General features: G+C 44.4%; 2 protein-coding genes across 5 annotated transcripts in view; one reads left to right on the top strand and one right to left on the bottom strand.

Annotated features, from left to right (window-relative positions):
- Nucleotides 1-276: 276 nt before the first annotated feature.
- Nucleotides 277-10052, bottom strand: pik3r6b (phosphoinositide-3-kinase, regulatory subunit 6b). Its single transcript, XM_028987059.1, has 20 exons — nucleotides 9892-10052; nucleotides 8404-8506; nucleotides 8192-8296; nucleotides 8018-8109; nucleotides 7734-7802; nucleotides 7412-7544; nucleotides 7031-7100; nucleotides 6743-6926; nucleotides 6423-6567; nucleotides 6175-6261; nucleotides 5078-5477; nucleotides 4658-4757; nucleotides 2817-2936; nucleotides 2010-2120; nucleotides 1820-1922; nucleotides 1665-1732; nucleotides 1477-1567; nucleotides 1150-1202; nucleotides 825-931; nucleotides 277-756 (listed from the first exon to the last, which is right to left on the bottom strand). The coding sequence occupies exons 2-20, from the start codon at nucleotides 8414-8416 to the stop codon at nucleotides 606-608; spliced, it is 2202 nt and encodes a 733-aa protein (XP_028842892.1). The 5' UTR covers nucleotides 8417-8506; nucleotides 9892-10052; the 3' UTR covers nucleotides 277-605.
- Nucleotides 10053-11913: 1861 nt separating this feature from the next.
- ntn1b (netrin 1b) overlaps nucleotides 11914-14954 on the top strand; it is a 34800-nt gene continuing 31759 nt past the window's right edge. The window contains exons 1-2 of one of the 4 annotated variants that reach the window (XM_028986445.1): nucleotides 11914-12029; nucleotides 12447-13481. In XM_028986445.1, coding sequence (XP_028842278.1) covers nucleotides 12467-13481 — 1015 coding nt within the window. In that variant the 5' untranslated portion in view covers nucleotides 11914-12029; nucleotides 12447-12466. Of the gene's footprint in view, nucleotides 12179-12446; nucleotides 13482-14954 lie in introns of all 4 variants that reach the window. The other 3 variants (XM_028986442.1, XM_028986443.1, XM_028986444.1) reach the window with 3 other exon arrangements.

Genomic DNA, 14954 nt, shown 5'->3' with positions numbered 1-14954 from the left:
GAGATTACAAAAATATTTTTTATGATCAATTCCCCTGTTAGAAGTAGACCCGCGTTTGTGATAATGGGCTGCTCTAAATTTCTATATTAATATAACAGTATTTTCCATACATTTAAACATCTCAGTGGACGGACCTTTCTACATTAAAACTAAACTTCTAAACAATACTTTTCATCACAGCAGAAAACATTGTTAAACATCTGCACATATACTTTTATTTTCACAGTCTATAAATACTGCTTTTAAATATGTAAAACAAAAAAAAAAAGACCTGGAGCTATGTTCAATGCACAATAAAACAAATGTTCATATAACATAAGTGCAATATGAGAAAACATATGTAAATTTATGAAAGAACGTAATAAGAAAACATATTTACCATGTTAACAATGTGTTACCATTGCACGCACACACACACACACACTACGGTAAAACATCTAATAAAAAACAGGACTCTTTCAGTTTCAACATTTGTTCACATTGGTTCATCAGGGCTCGTCCATGTTGTTCTGTTGGACATGTAACGCTTTTTGAACTGAACATGATGACATAGGTCCATGGTCCATAAACCTATTTCCAGTTACATTGCCTGAAAAGCTCCATCTTTACGGTATGATCCCTGAGAATGTGTTGATTGGCAGCTTCAAAGACTTGCTCATGTACTTGCTCAGAGATGCTTCTTTGTCATGTAAGACATGCCTGGACTTAGAGCTGTGCAGACAGCACCCAGGATCTAAAGCTTGACTGATTTCAATTCTGGGGGAAAAAATAATAGATGAACGACTGTCAAACAAATTAATGCATGGTATTTTGCTGTATTTCACCTTTGGACATCTTTGAAAGTCTTGCGTGAGTCTTTGTCAAGGCAGAGAGTGAAGTTATGTTTCTCTAGAGCTCGTATGCTGATGCTGCCTGTCCTGATAGTGTCCATCTAAAAAAAGGAAAACTACATAAATGCAAAATAAGGTAAAACGGAGAACGAGAGATTATGCTTTATGACTTGACTTGATGCATTAGTTTAAAATTCCAGAGTTGCTTTATTATTCCGGTGTCAAAGCCATTTTAGGGGGACAATTTGGTCAAGTCGTTTACTCTGTGGGTGCTTGCCATAAAATATGAACATGAGTAGTGACTATGAAAGTGACTTACCCTGTTTGTTCCTGGAATAATCTCACTGAAACGCACAGAAAGGCTGTCAAAATCTGCCAGCAAGAGAGAAACCAGATTCACTTGAATTGTCCAGTTTAGTTAAACAATGGAACAGGAAGTCAATAAAGTAATAAAGTCAAATCTTATATTGACTTATTGACAACATCACACACTCCAATACACCCACATTTATTTGTCTCTGGTATTAGTTTGTAGGAATCAGATCTGAGCTCAAATAAGATGTCCTGATTAGCACAACTAGGTTGCATCTTTATTCCATGAATATCATTTTTAATTTTTCTTTTGAGATAAATGACATGTACATACTCTTTTGTCCATTGGGGGGCACTGCACTAATGCATATGCCCCTCGTCCTCAGAGACATGACAACGTCTTTCTCTCTCTTGCTCAAAGAAGCCTGAAACATACATAAATGTACAGATGAAGATATCAAAATATGTTAAGCATGTAGAATGAATGTGAATTTACTGCAACAATAAGTAGAAAGAACTCACTTTTCTGTAATTGACAGAAATGACAGGTCCACCTATTTCCTGTGTTAGCACCTTTTGACAAATGGATCCTTAAATAAACATAGATACATTAAAACATACACCATGTTATAGTAAAGCAATTTATTGAATAAAGTCTTAATTGCATTGCAACATACTTGTATATTTCAGTGTTGCTGTTTTATGCATTTTGAACTCAATTTGTACGTGGGACACAAAGAGGTCTTCTACAGGGCATGCACTCAGCCTAGAAAAAGAAATCTTAACACAAAATAAAATAAGGCTGAGGGTAAAGAGAAGCCACCTGGTGATACTAATTTCCACATCCATTCAGCTCATTGCTCTGACCTTTATAGAGTAGATGGGTATGTGAACCGGCTGGAAGCCAGTTCGAACATAATATGAAATTATGTCAACCAAGAAGGAACTGGACTGCGACGAATCATTGCAGCTACGCCGCTGGAAAGACACAGAGGTGTATGTCCGCTGGTGTGAGTGGTTATGACTAATAACACAACTCTGTGGGTCACGTCACCAATCATTCATATTTAAACAGCTATGTGACCAAGACCTGTTCATGAGGCTTATATACAGTACAGGCCAAAAGTTTCTCATTCAATGTGTTTTCTTTATTTTCATGACCATTTACATTGGTAGATTCTCACTGAAGGCATCAAAACTATGAATGAACACATGTGGAGTTATGTACTTAACAAAAAGTGGAGACCTGGCCTCCACAGTCACCGGACCTGAACCCAATCCAGATAGTTTGGGGTGAGCTGGACCGCAGAATGAAGGCAAGGGGGCCAACAAGTGCTAAACTCTTTCAAGACTGTTGGAAAACCATTTCAGGTGACGACCTCTTGAAGCTCATCGAGAGAATGCCAAGAGTGTGCAAAGCAGTAATCAGAGCAAAGAAACTAGAATATAAAACATGTTTTCAGTTTTTTTGTTAAGTACATAACTCCACATGTGTTCATTTATAATTTTGATGCCTTCAGTGAGAATCTACCAACGTAAATGGTCATGAAAAAAAAAAAGAAAACACATTGAATGAGAAGGTGTGTCCAAACTTTTGGCCTGTACTGTACTACAGATGAACAAGGGATATTTCAGTTCAGGCCAGATTTAATAACAGACCATTCAAAGCATTACCATCTGTGCCAGTTTCAGAACCATGGATCCAAGACCGTTTACAGTGCAGTCATACCAAGGGTCAACGTTTCCCAAGAACCTGGCCAAAGTCATTTTCCCCATCTCTGTTGATGTGTTTTCCTAAAACCAACACATGTTTTACTCTTACATCCATGTTGGGAACACATAAGAACAAATGAATGTTTACACTACATAAGTAAAGTGGTGAAATGGATTACAACCCTGTTGTAGAAACAATTTAGCTATTAGAAATATCTAGAAGCGGTTGTCAAGAAGCGGTTTATCAGTTGTGCACATCATAACAGCAATTTCTTTAGTTCTTTAGTTGCTTTAGTTCACTCAGGCAGATGCTTATGTGAAATTCTCAGCTATACAATGCATCAGCAATTGCTTAGGTCATGAGCAATGGGCAGTGTCATGTCATGGGCAGTGGTGGCCTAGTGGTTAAGGAAGCGGCCCTGTAATCAGAAGGTTACCGGTTACCGAAGCAGAGGACACATTTCGATGTGTATGCTGTGCTGCAGTGTATCACAGTGACAATCAGTTCACTTTCGTGATGATCAAAATGCATTGTGTAGTCTTACACTCCATACAACCTTGTCATTTTTTCATTGTGTAAGTCATTGTTGTCAAAAGTGTTCAACAAGATATCGTTGGCTGTCAAGTTATAGGTTTCTACAAAACTTTTTTATGTTTGTATTCACAATACTAATGATTCCTGCACCACCTGAAATTGCTCTCAGGTGAACCATTGTTCCTGCAGGTGTGAGATCTTAGAAGCAATTCACCAAGCAGTCCCACATATGCCAGTTTCTGATGAAATAAGGGCCACAGTTGTACACCATGTTAGAAATCATGGTCTTTCAATGGCTCAAGCACGTCAAAGGGTGCTGCCAAAATTGTGGAGAACAACCATATCCTTGATCGTTCAGACATTTCACAGAGTGAACACTACCTATGAAAGCAACATGACTATTGTCTTGAAAATAAGTGAAATGATTGTCATTGTGATACACAGCACAGCACACAACAAAATGTGCTACTAACCAATCACCCTTGGTGAGCAGTGGGCAGCCATGACAGGCGCCTGGGGAGCAGTGTGTGGGGACGATACTTTTGCTCAGTGGCACCTCATTGGCACCTTGGCGGATTGGCAACCTTCTGATTACGGGGCTGCTTCCTTAACCGCTAGGCCACCACTACCCCACTGATGTAAAATGTAATCGGTGCTTTTTATTTTTATGTTTCCTGCCCTTGTCATTTTTGCATCAGAAAATGTTTGTATTGTGCCAATTTTATATTGATAACATGACTTGACATCTTGGCTGTCATGTCTGAGGCCAATGAATGGACATGGCATTTTGATGACATTGACATTCTCAGCAATGTAAATACTTGTACTAAGGATTTTAAAGAGGTTCCCTGCTTTTGCTGGTCATCCATGATGTTTTGCCATTTGTACTAATAGTTTTGAGAAATGCACTTGCTGTTATGCAAATTGTAAGTCTTTTGTGAGAAATGCACCAAAGCAACTTAAAAAAAAAACGTAAGGCAGGGAGACCTCCTTAAAACGTGGAAGGGTCGATAGTGATAGGGTCAAGCTAAATTTTTATACACACTAATGTATAAAAATGTGTAACATCCTTATGCTTTACATTTGATTAAAGATCATGTTAAATTCTTGTTTTATCTATTTATGTAAATCCAGAAGATACATTTGATGAGTAAGCAAAGGCCCACACATAGCGTGTAGTGCTGCCCGTCTGGAAAAATACTGTGGGCAAGATATCATATCAATGACATTCAGACTGACAGCTTTGACAGAAAAAAATGCCATTTACCTCAACCGCTGTTGTCACAGCAGACTCACTTATGACAGGAATGTAATAGAGCTCCAGTTTTAGTCTTTTTGTCAGGAAAATATGTCTGGTCTCCCTTTTTCTGCAGAGGAAGTTATATCATTTTTGATTCTTGAGACATTCAGAAGGTCCATAACTGCTAAATCTGCAGACATTATGTCAGGTTCAGATATAATACAATGTATTATACAAACAATTAATTTTGCTCAGGGAAAACAAAGGAGAACATACTGTTTGCCTTAACTCTACAAGCAATAAAGGTTGGAATGACCCAATCTTCTGATCTGATCTATCCAGACATCTGAAGATCTAAGGCATTTTTATTGCAATTTCCAAGTAAATACCATTTGTCATGTACACTTTCAAAAGCTACACAGTAGTGATATGAAACATGATAAATACCGTATTGAATGAAATGTCCTGGCGAGTCTGCCCAGTGTTTGGTCATCTCCCATCACCACCACATGTGCAGTGAGATTTTGCCCCTCTGTTATAAAGGTGTGGTCTTGATTACTGCCCCTCACAGACTCCCTGACCAACGCTATTCTGTCAGCAGCCTTTGGTCTCCTCACACAAGTCCAGCGGGGAAAGGCCATGGAGGCCCTGTGCTCCAGGGGCAGGGCTACACCCGAAGAGTCCAGGGTGAGTCCGTTGAAGTCACTCGCAAGCAGGTCCCCCTCAATCCCACTGTCGGTGGATGTGACAGAGGTCTTTCTCTCATGATCCTCCGCTTCCTCATCTGCACATAGTGAGCTGCGCTCAGTTGGGCTGATCATCAGGGCGAAGTTCGCCAGCTCATTCCCTGATGTACAAGGAGAACCTCTTTTAAAAAGACAATGCTTATTTATTGAAATATTGCCATACAATGTATAGGTTTTTTTGTAAATTACACTAAAAAATGTAATCTGTGTCCAGGCAAAATTATTATGCAAAACAGTGATGGTTGAATAACGAATTCAGTAATGCCTTTTGTTACAACACAGACAATAATGTATTTAGGATGCATTGGAAATTGGAAATCAGTCTGAATATTATTTATTACTGACTGTCATTTGACAAGCATCAAGGGAAGTCCCAAAGTTGCCCAAAATATGGGACATAATACATTACAACCAGCAATTATATTTGTTTTTACTGACTCATCCACATCCACATTTTAGTAAATGTAAAACTGATGTGTTTTTTTTTATTGCACCAGGTGTGTTTTCTCTATTCTCTAACTAAAACCTCCATACGTGAATCCAGTACTGAATACCAAATGTTTGTATTAGAATACACTGCAGACCTGTCTGTGGGACTGCCTCATTAAGTGTAATAGACTTGAAACACAAATTAATATTATGCAGAATATCTAACATCAACAAAAGGGACAAAAAAACACTAAACACGAAATATGTCTGGACTTAAACAACCTGGTGGTGGAAAACCACAAACTACCACTGAAGTTCAGGTAAGCCACAGAAAATGGTGATACAGTGCAAACATGCGTTCAGACTCACAAATATCCTCGTCTTGTGTCCAGCTATGGAAACTAATCCCAGGGCCTGGCAGTGGAACCCCACATAGTGGACCCTGGGATGATGGGTCTAATAACAAAAAGAAAAACACAAAAGAAAAATGACTGATGTGGAGTACATATGGCATATATGCCATGTGAGTATATAAAGATGATGAAGTATACTCTATCAAGAGGAAAATATAACAGTAAATGCAACAAATTTCTGAGGTGAGCCCACCTTCAGCCCACCTTTATTGGCAGCTATCATGATGTCACTGTAGATCTGTTGCATCCTGGCTCTGCAATTACTGCTTTTGGGGTCGGCACACTGTGCGCTTTGCTCAGTGATGGCCACCACTTCCTGGAAGTACCCATTTATATCTTCACCACAGACCTTTTCAGCACACACAGACACAAACACACACACACACACAAAAAAAAAAAAACTAAATATTAAATATGAAAATATTAAACCAACATCAGTATGGCAACTCAACACTTTACTCCTCATATAATTATTGACATTTGAGTTTCAGACCCAGAAACCAGACACATCTAAGAACACCAACCTCCAGGGCTTCTGCAAGGTTGGGACCATGACATTGCCTCCCCAACATCGCCTGCAGCGTGTGCAACACAGCTTTACACTTGAAATCCTTGGTGTCGTAGTTCAGGCCGGTGAACTCAACGTCTGCCTTTGCAGCAGCCAAAAGTGGTTCAGGGAACACAGCAGGGTCTGCAAATACAAAGACCCTGGCAGGACAGAGAATGATGAAGCTGCCATGTCATGCAAGTCAGGAAACACAGTTATCTTGCACCACACTGTTCACTAGCATGGCCGATTGCACGAGACTCACTTTTCCTGAAGGGCCCAGCTGTCGTTCTTTATACAGTGTTCGGTGATGAGCCTCCGGTGATAGTGCAGACCTGTTTACGTGGCAAATAGCAAACCTCGCATCAAGCTATGGCTGAATAAGACAGAAGTAGAGCTTGAATGTACAGATAACCTATTATCCACCTACTTTGACCCTAAAAAATACATTTGTGCAGTCCTCATTCACCATTTTTTTCAGCTTGTGGGAACATTTTAGAATATCACATAGTGCTTCATACTGATAGATGCCGATGTTTACGTATCAAGCTGTGCACTAGTGTGAAAAACACAAATGCACAGTGTGCTCAAACCTCCTGGCTGAGGGAAACACTCATTTGCAGATATCTCCCAGGCGTCTGATCACCTGGTGTAGTGATTTCCATGGAAATGAGTCGGGCGTAGTGCAGGCCTACAGTGCAGTACGGCTCGGGGAGGATTAGCAGCTTTTTGATGCAGCCATACACTCTCTTGGTCAGGTCCTCCGGCACATGCACGGACTAGCACGACACAAAATACAAGACAGTTACGTGCCATTCCGTCCTGCAAAATGAAGCAACACAGCTCCGGGTTTACCCAAGCCCTGACGTCGTATCATCATCAAATTCTAGCACAGTCTAAAACAAGGAGCAGTGGATAAAGGAACACTTTTATAGCAAGGAAATGATTTCTCCAAATAAACGCCCGACCTGGAGGACTGTGTAAGCCAGAGTGTGGACCAGCGGGATGATGTGAGCCTTATAGCCACATCGCTCGGCCTGAACGATAAAGCAGAAGTAAATCGGGGTGTTAAAATGTCACACCTAAAATCCCCTACGAATGCAGCAGCAGCAATAACGTCACTTCAGCTTCAAAAAGGAAATGGGAGAAATGAATATAGACAGGGGGCAGGCATGCCCGAACTGCATAAACGTCACGAAACGACTGCTAAAACGATGGCCTGAAACGACGCAACACGTAGAAACAGACTGACCCGCTCCAGTTCCTTCACAAGAACCCGCACTAGCGAGACACACAGGGCCGGGCTGTTCTCCACCTTGTTGCTCAGCGTCCACCTCAGCATTCCTGCGTTGATCAAAAGGAGTAGACCTACTCAACCCACTGAGCACACACACCATGTTATACCCTCGGTAACCGTGCCCCATACCTCTGCTGGTGACGGTGGCCGAGTCGCCGCTTGGTTCAAGTTCTCTGAGCATGGCCAGGACGGTGCGGCACATGCTCGATTCCATGGCGGAGGACACAGCATGGCCTGCCATTAAAAAAAGGTTCCCATGAGTTTACATTAGTCTTCTACGGTGCGAGCATCACTTCATGCCCATTAAACGTTCACATCCTGGTGGCATGACAACATCGTACCTGCAGCTTGCATGGTGGGCTTGTTCTGAAGCTGGAGGTGAAGAGTCACATGTTGGAAATATGGCCTTTACAGCTTGATGAGGTGAGGGAAGGCGTTGCGCGGCTTGACGTGGCAAGAAGAACGACACGCACAAGTCAACTTTACTGTAGTGCCATAGACTTTCAGACAAAACGCAGCAGCAGGCACAAATGACAACGGCTACCTGGAATTATTTGAGCGTTTACATAGGAAAGGGAAATAAAGGGTTAAAATCTCACTGTCGCTTTCTCACATGTAAGCGTTGTGGTTAGGTTATCATCTGTTGACATCTCCACTGACAGAAACTGCAGTGTATATTACACAAAGTGCAACGCAAAAACCTATTTGTGCCGTTTTATAGGGGATTTGTGAAACATTAACGTTGGGAACGCACTGGGATTCATTTTCATGCGTGAACTTTAGAGGGAACTTGTACTTCTTCATGCGTTGCTGTGTGTGAGGTTTAACTGGGGAGGAAGTGCCCAAAGCGCCGGGCCTGTTGCATTTGATCCACTACATTTAATCGGTGGTATTTTATTCTGGTGTTATGCACACTATCGTGGCGACTAACATTATTGTGGCTCGATGTTATGAGGTGTCGTGAGGGTTCATTTTCTTGCTGTATAGGTCAAAAAGTAGTGATTTTACAGCACTGGTGTTGTAAAAACGTGCATTAAATGTATAACTTCTGAAGGTGGAGGGTAGAGGGGAGTCATTTTTACATGCGCCCACGACAGCTGAAGCATGAATCCTAGAGACCCGTCCACACTTATTCACACACGCCGCGCACATGCAAATCCACACCAGAGCATCCACGGGAGCAGCTGCAGAAAGAGCATGTGCTGTAGATAGTCTGACGACCTTTTATACACCAGGGACGCATGCGGCAGATATTTTAAAGCGGTGTTCCGCTCCCTTCACTCAGCCTGCAGCTTGACGTGTTACTTTCGTTTCGTTAGGAACAACTCGCACCGTGTTGATTTATACGACTTTAACCGGAGCTCTGGGTCTGTACTGACAGATTAATACAGGTTCGAACCCCCCGAGTTTAACCGAAACGACCGAAATTTGCGCATGAGCACGAACTGTCCAGATCGACCTGAGTAGTTACAGGAACAGAAAACCCTTTGAACAAGTCGGGGGGTTCACATTTACATTTATGGCATTTATCAGACGGCCTTATCCAGAGCGACTTACAATCAGTAGTTACAGGGACAGTCCCCCCCTGGAGCAACTTAGGGTTAAGTGTCTTGCTCAGGGACACAATGGTAGTAAGTGGGATTTGAACCCGGGTTCATAGGCGAGTGTGTTACCCACTAGGCTACTAACACCCTATGGGTTCGAACCTGTGACGTTGTGGCCACCTACTTCCACCCCCCACTTTAATTATATATATATATATATATATAAAAACAACTCTTAAATATAAAAAAAACTCGATTAAATATAAAAAAGCTGACTGTACTCACGGATTCACGACCTTCGAGGAAAGGACGAAAAAAGTACCGGAGGCCGAACGGGACGGACACCTGCACCCTCGCGGGCGCGCGCACACGCACTCGGACGCGCGCGCGCGCGCGCGCGCCGTTATTTAGCGTGAAAGCGCACGCAGTTACGGGCACGGAGGAAGTGGCTCGGGCCGCCGGTTCACTCTCAGAACCCCCTTTCCCACCAACACGCCGAAACCAGGGTGGAGAGAAGTGACTGTTTGGCTGTTAGTATTTCACTGCAGTAAAAAGCACGCCATCACGGTTCACGTCAATGTTGTAACCGCATTGTAACCATCATTCGAGAGAACCAGATCATTTATTCGAGAGAATTTATTGTTGTAACCGCATTGTGACAAGATCATTTATTCGAGAGAAAAAAACATCACCTTTTTATTAGCCGACGTGTGGCTTATGGCAAAGAATAAACAATTGGTCAATAAATAATTTTGTGCCCGTTGTGTTCATAGTGTGACCTGTTTTTGACAGGGATGCCAACACACTTGAAATCCTTGGTGCAGATGCCAACACAGTCAACAGTACCACGCAGTTGTGAACATTTCCGTTTCTATCATTGTTATAAACAGTTCATTGAAAAATAACTTCTGTTTCCGTAATGGTGCTAGCAGGAAAAAAAGTGGGCTTCAAAGGACTTCCCCTTTTCTGTAAAAAAAAAAAAAAAGCCTGCGTTGTACTTCAGAGAACTGTCACACGCTTTTCATGAACAAAGTCAGAGGAAGTTACACCAAGTGTCCACACGGTGTCGCTAGGTTGCTTGTTTTTATCCGGCTCTCGCGGGATCAAAAGACAATTAGCAATCAGTTAATAACCTCTGAGTTAACCTTTAACTGCTAAACCTGGTCAGTTTAATAGGCAATTTGCATCAAAACACTTAATAAAAAAAAGTCTGAAAAACAATTATAATGTTTCACTATTTTTCCCCCATAAAATATCTTATTGAATAAAAGCTGCTCCTGTGTCTGTACAGTCTTCTTAAAAATATGTTGGCCCTGGGGCAGAACCTGTAGATAGATGTTAGCCACATCGACAGATGTTAATCACAACTATGCAAGTTAAGCATCATCATGATTGTAAATAAATGTATTCATTTGCGGTCTCATAGATAACAGATCACACGGCACTTGCTTTTACCAACAAAAATGACATCATATCCATTATATATTCAGACAGACAGACAGACAGACAGACAGATAGATAGATAGATAGATAGATAGATAGATAGATAGATAGGGCAGTAGTGGAGGTCACATTTCGTTGTGTCACTGTGTGCTGTGCTGCAGTGTTTCACAATGACAATCACTTCACCTTACGGGGCAGTGGTGGCCTAGTGGTTAAGGAAACGGGTCCGTAATCAGAAGGTTGCCGGTTTTAATCCCGATCCGCCAAGGTACCGTCCCCACACACTGCTCCCCGGGCGCCTGTCATGGCTGCACACTGTTCACAGAGGACACATTTCACTGTGTGCACCGTGTGCTGTGCTTCTGTGTATCACATGTGACAATCACTTCACTTTTTTTTTTTTAATCAGAAGGTTGCAGGTTCGAATCAGGGTGGTAGTAGCCTAGTGGGTAACTCACTTGCCTATGAACCAAAAGATCCACTTATTACCATTGTGTCCCTGAGCAAGACACTTAACCCTGTCCCTGTTACTGATTGTAAGTCTCTCTGGATAAGGGCGCCTGATAAATGCTGCAAATGAAAATGAATCCCGATCCGCTGAGGTGCCACTGATCAAAGCACCGTCCTGTCATGGCTGCCCACTGCTCACCAAGGGTGATGCGTTAAAAGCAGAGGACACAATTTGTTGCGTGCACCGTGTGCTGTGCTGCAGTGTATCACAATCACTTCACTTTTAATTTTTTTTTTTTTTTTTTACATTTAGGTAGATATCCGCACTGTCGCCAGACCACCGGTGGGTGTCGTGGTTTCCTCCTCTCCGACCGTAAGCGTCTCGTCTGTGTGACCCCCGAATTACCGAATCTCACTTTCCACTCAGCCAGTGAGGGCGGCAGAAAGGGAGAGGGAGAGAGTGAGGGACAGAGACGGAGGCAGAGGGAGACAGCAGAGGTGAGGCTGGCCGGGACAGGGGAAGCAGGGAGGTAAAAGCTCACGTGTAGCAGGCTGTAAACCACCTTTAAGGTAAAACCGTAGCCCACTTGCTGCTAAAGAGAGGCTGCCTGGTGCATGTGAGGGTTTTTAAAATGTATTTGCTGTAGCCGTCCCTGGCAGACAAAGACTTTAAATCAAGGTAGCGAGCTCTGGGGCACCTTTTTTTTTTTTTTTACACGTCTTTATTAGTCTTACACAATGCTCGCATTGCAAACGTGGTTCATATTTGTGTGCACGCTTTCTGCATGTTTTTATTTATTTATTTATTTGTTGGTTAATATTATAAGCTCCGTATAACCATGCTTTAAAAAACTTTTCTTCCACCCAAGTTGTGCAACGTGATAATAAAGGACTCTCCTCTGCTCTTCCCCCCTTCTCCCTCCGCGGCGACGCTGCTGCTGCTGCAGTGCAGCGGACGCGCGTTGCAATGTCACGGATTACCGCGCTCTGGGTCACGGTGGCGGCGGCCGGCTCGCTGCTGGCAGGTGCCCGCGCCGGCTACGGGGTCAGCATGTTCGCCGCGCAGTCCTCGCCCCCCGACCCGTGCTACGACGAGAACGGCAACCCCCGGCGGTGCATCCCCGACTTCGTCAACTCGGCGTTCGGCAGGGACGTGCGCGCCTCCAGCACCTGCGGCAGCCCGGCGGCGCGCTACTGCGTGGTGGCCGAGAGGGACGAGGAGCGGTCGCGGGACTGCGGCACCTGCGACGCCGAGGACCCCAAGAAGTCGCACCCGCCCGCCTACCTGACCGACCTCAACAACCCGCACAACCTGACGTGCTGGCAGTCGGAGACCTACGTGCAGTACCCGCAGAACGTCACCCTCACGCTGTCCCTGGGCAAGAAGTTCGAGGTCACCTACGTGAGCCTGCAGTTCTGCTCGCCCCGACCGGAGTCCATGGCGATCTTCAAGTCCATGGACTACGGCAAGTCCTGGGTGCCCTTCCAGTTCTACTCGACGCAGTGCAAGAAGATGTTCAACCGCCAGAACAAGGCGGCCATCACCAAGCAGAACGAGCAGGAGGCGATCTGCACGGACTCGCACACCGACATGCGCCCGCTCACCGGGGGTCTCATCGCCTTCAGCACCCTGGACGGCAGGCCCTCGGCGCACGACTTCGACAACTCGCCCGTGCTGCAGGACTGGGTGACCGCCACCGACATCAAGGTCGCCTTCGGCCGCCTGCACACGTTCGGCGACGAGAACGAGGACGACTCGGAGCTGGCGAGGGACTCGTACTTCTACGCGGTGTCGGACCTGCAGGTCGGCGGCCGGTGCAAGTGCAACGGCCACGCGTCCAAGTGCGTCAAGGACCGCGAGGGCCACTTGGTGTGCGAGTGCAAGCACCACACGGCGGGGCCCGAGTGCGACAGGTGCAAGCCGTTCCACTACGACCGGCCGTGGCAGCGGGCGACAGCCCGGGAGGCGAACGAGTGTGTCGGTGAGGAACCCGCCGTCGGTGTGACTCGGCGTGACCTCGTGTCGCAGGCCCAGGGTCCAGAAGTCGTGCGTAATTTAACGATCGAGCGATTTAAGGCGCCGTCTAAATTTATTATTATTATCACTTTTATTATTAATAAGGGCGTTTTGTGGGACAAGACGGACTTTTCCCCCCCGTGGCAGGCGCCTCTTTATTATCAGATCCGAACAAGTCGCGTTTTTTTTTTTTATTATGAAGAAAGAAACTCGGAACGAGGCAGCAAACCGCGCGAGGGCCTTAAATAATAAAACTTTTTTTTTTTAATCGGGTTTTATTGGGGAAAATGTTGGTTTCAAATCCGAGCTGCGGGTTCGTCGCGGTCCCCGCCGTGCGCCCCGCGGTCCCCTTTTTACGCGCCTGAGCCGTGCTCATCTACGGGGGTCCGCACATTTAACTGTGCAAATAACCCAAAAACTTAATACATGATAAGTAAGTTGCACGAAAAAATCCTATAGCCGCAAAACCGTACAACTATAGACTGCTATTTGTTTTCAGCATTTATCCATTATTACAATTCGTCCTGGTTCGGCCTTGTGGAAATGAATGCTAAGTTGGTTAAAAAAAAAAAGTCCTATTTTCTGTCTGTTAATTTCTTTTCTCCTCCACACAAGCCATTTGAACTGGCATTCTTCTGGAGAATCCGTCTCCAAAACCAGTCACTGATGGCAACACAGCTGCAATAGCACAACATTGTGCTGAGGGAGACCACAGGATTTTCCCCCCTCTGTCTTTAAAGAAATATATATTTTTTTAAGTCCAGTTGAGAGGTCTCTCCTCTGTCAAGTCTGCTTTCTCGTCCACAAAAACACCCCCCCAATGGACCACCGAGGGTTCTTTCGGCGCTGTAATGGCACGCCGCCCCTTTCCACCTTCCTGACGGAGGCGTATTCCTGTACTCGTGTATTTCGTTATGAAACGGCAGCATCAAGGCGAACCTGAGACACCCCCGACGCTCACCGGACGAGCACATGCTTCATGTTCCGTCCAGCATCGACGTCTCCTAGGAGCCCTCGGAGACAGAATTACAGTCTCGACTGAGGTTGGATGGCGGGGTAGGAAGGAATTCATGCAAGACCCTCAGCTTCCAAGCAGGGTCAAGTCAAATTGGGGGTGGAAGCCGCAATTTTTTGAAATTCATCTCTTTTTGTTTTTTTTTTTTAAACCTCCTCGCGTGTCAATCATGCCAAAAGGCGCACAAACATTTCCGTGTGTTTTTGCAATGCTTGGCTGCGTTAGACATTCCCTCACATATTCAACGCCGCGTCCAGTCCGCGCCATGAAGGGTGGCCCCTCGACTTGCGTTATTGTCTTAAACAATACAGCTCCAGGGGCGTGGAGACACGACCCGCTCCTGCATTGTTCCTCGTAAATTGAAGTTTGGTCTTTGATAAATCTCTCCCTGTCTGATTAAAAAAAGAGAAATAAAAAAAAAAA

Source organism: Denticeps clupeoides, chromosome 7 (assembly GCF_900700375.1).
Source record: "Denticeps clupeoides chromosome 7, fDenClu1.1, whole genome shotgun sequence".
In the NCBI taxonomy this organism is placed as follows: Eukaryota; Metazoa; Chordata; class Actinopteri; order Clupeiformes; family Denticipitidae; genus Denticeps; species Denticeps clupeoides.
This window is presented reverse-complemented; position numbering and strand designations above follow the sequence as displayed.

Bases quoted from the DNA above. Each gene is read 5' to 3' on its own strand.
- pik3r6b (XM_028987059.1), bottom strand. The intron at 7,803-8,017 runs GTCAGTCTGTTT...TTTATCGTTCAG, and splicing joins TTGTGAAGGAACTGGAGCGG to GCCGAGCGATGTGGCTATAA. The intron at 1,923-2,009 runs GTCAGAGCAATG...TTTTGTGTTAAG, and splicing joins TACCCATCTACTCTATAAAG to ATTTCTTTTTCTAGGCTGAG.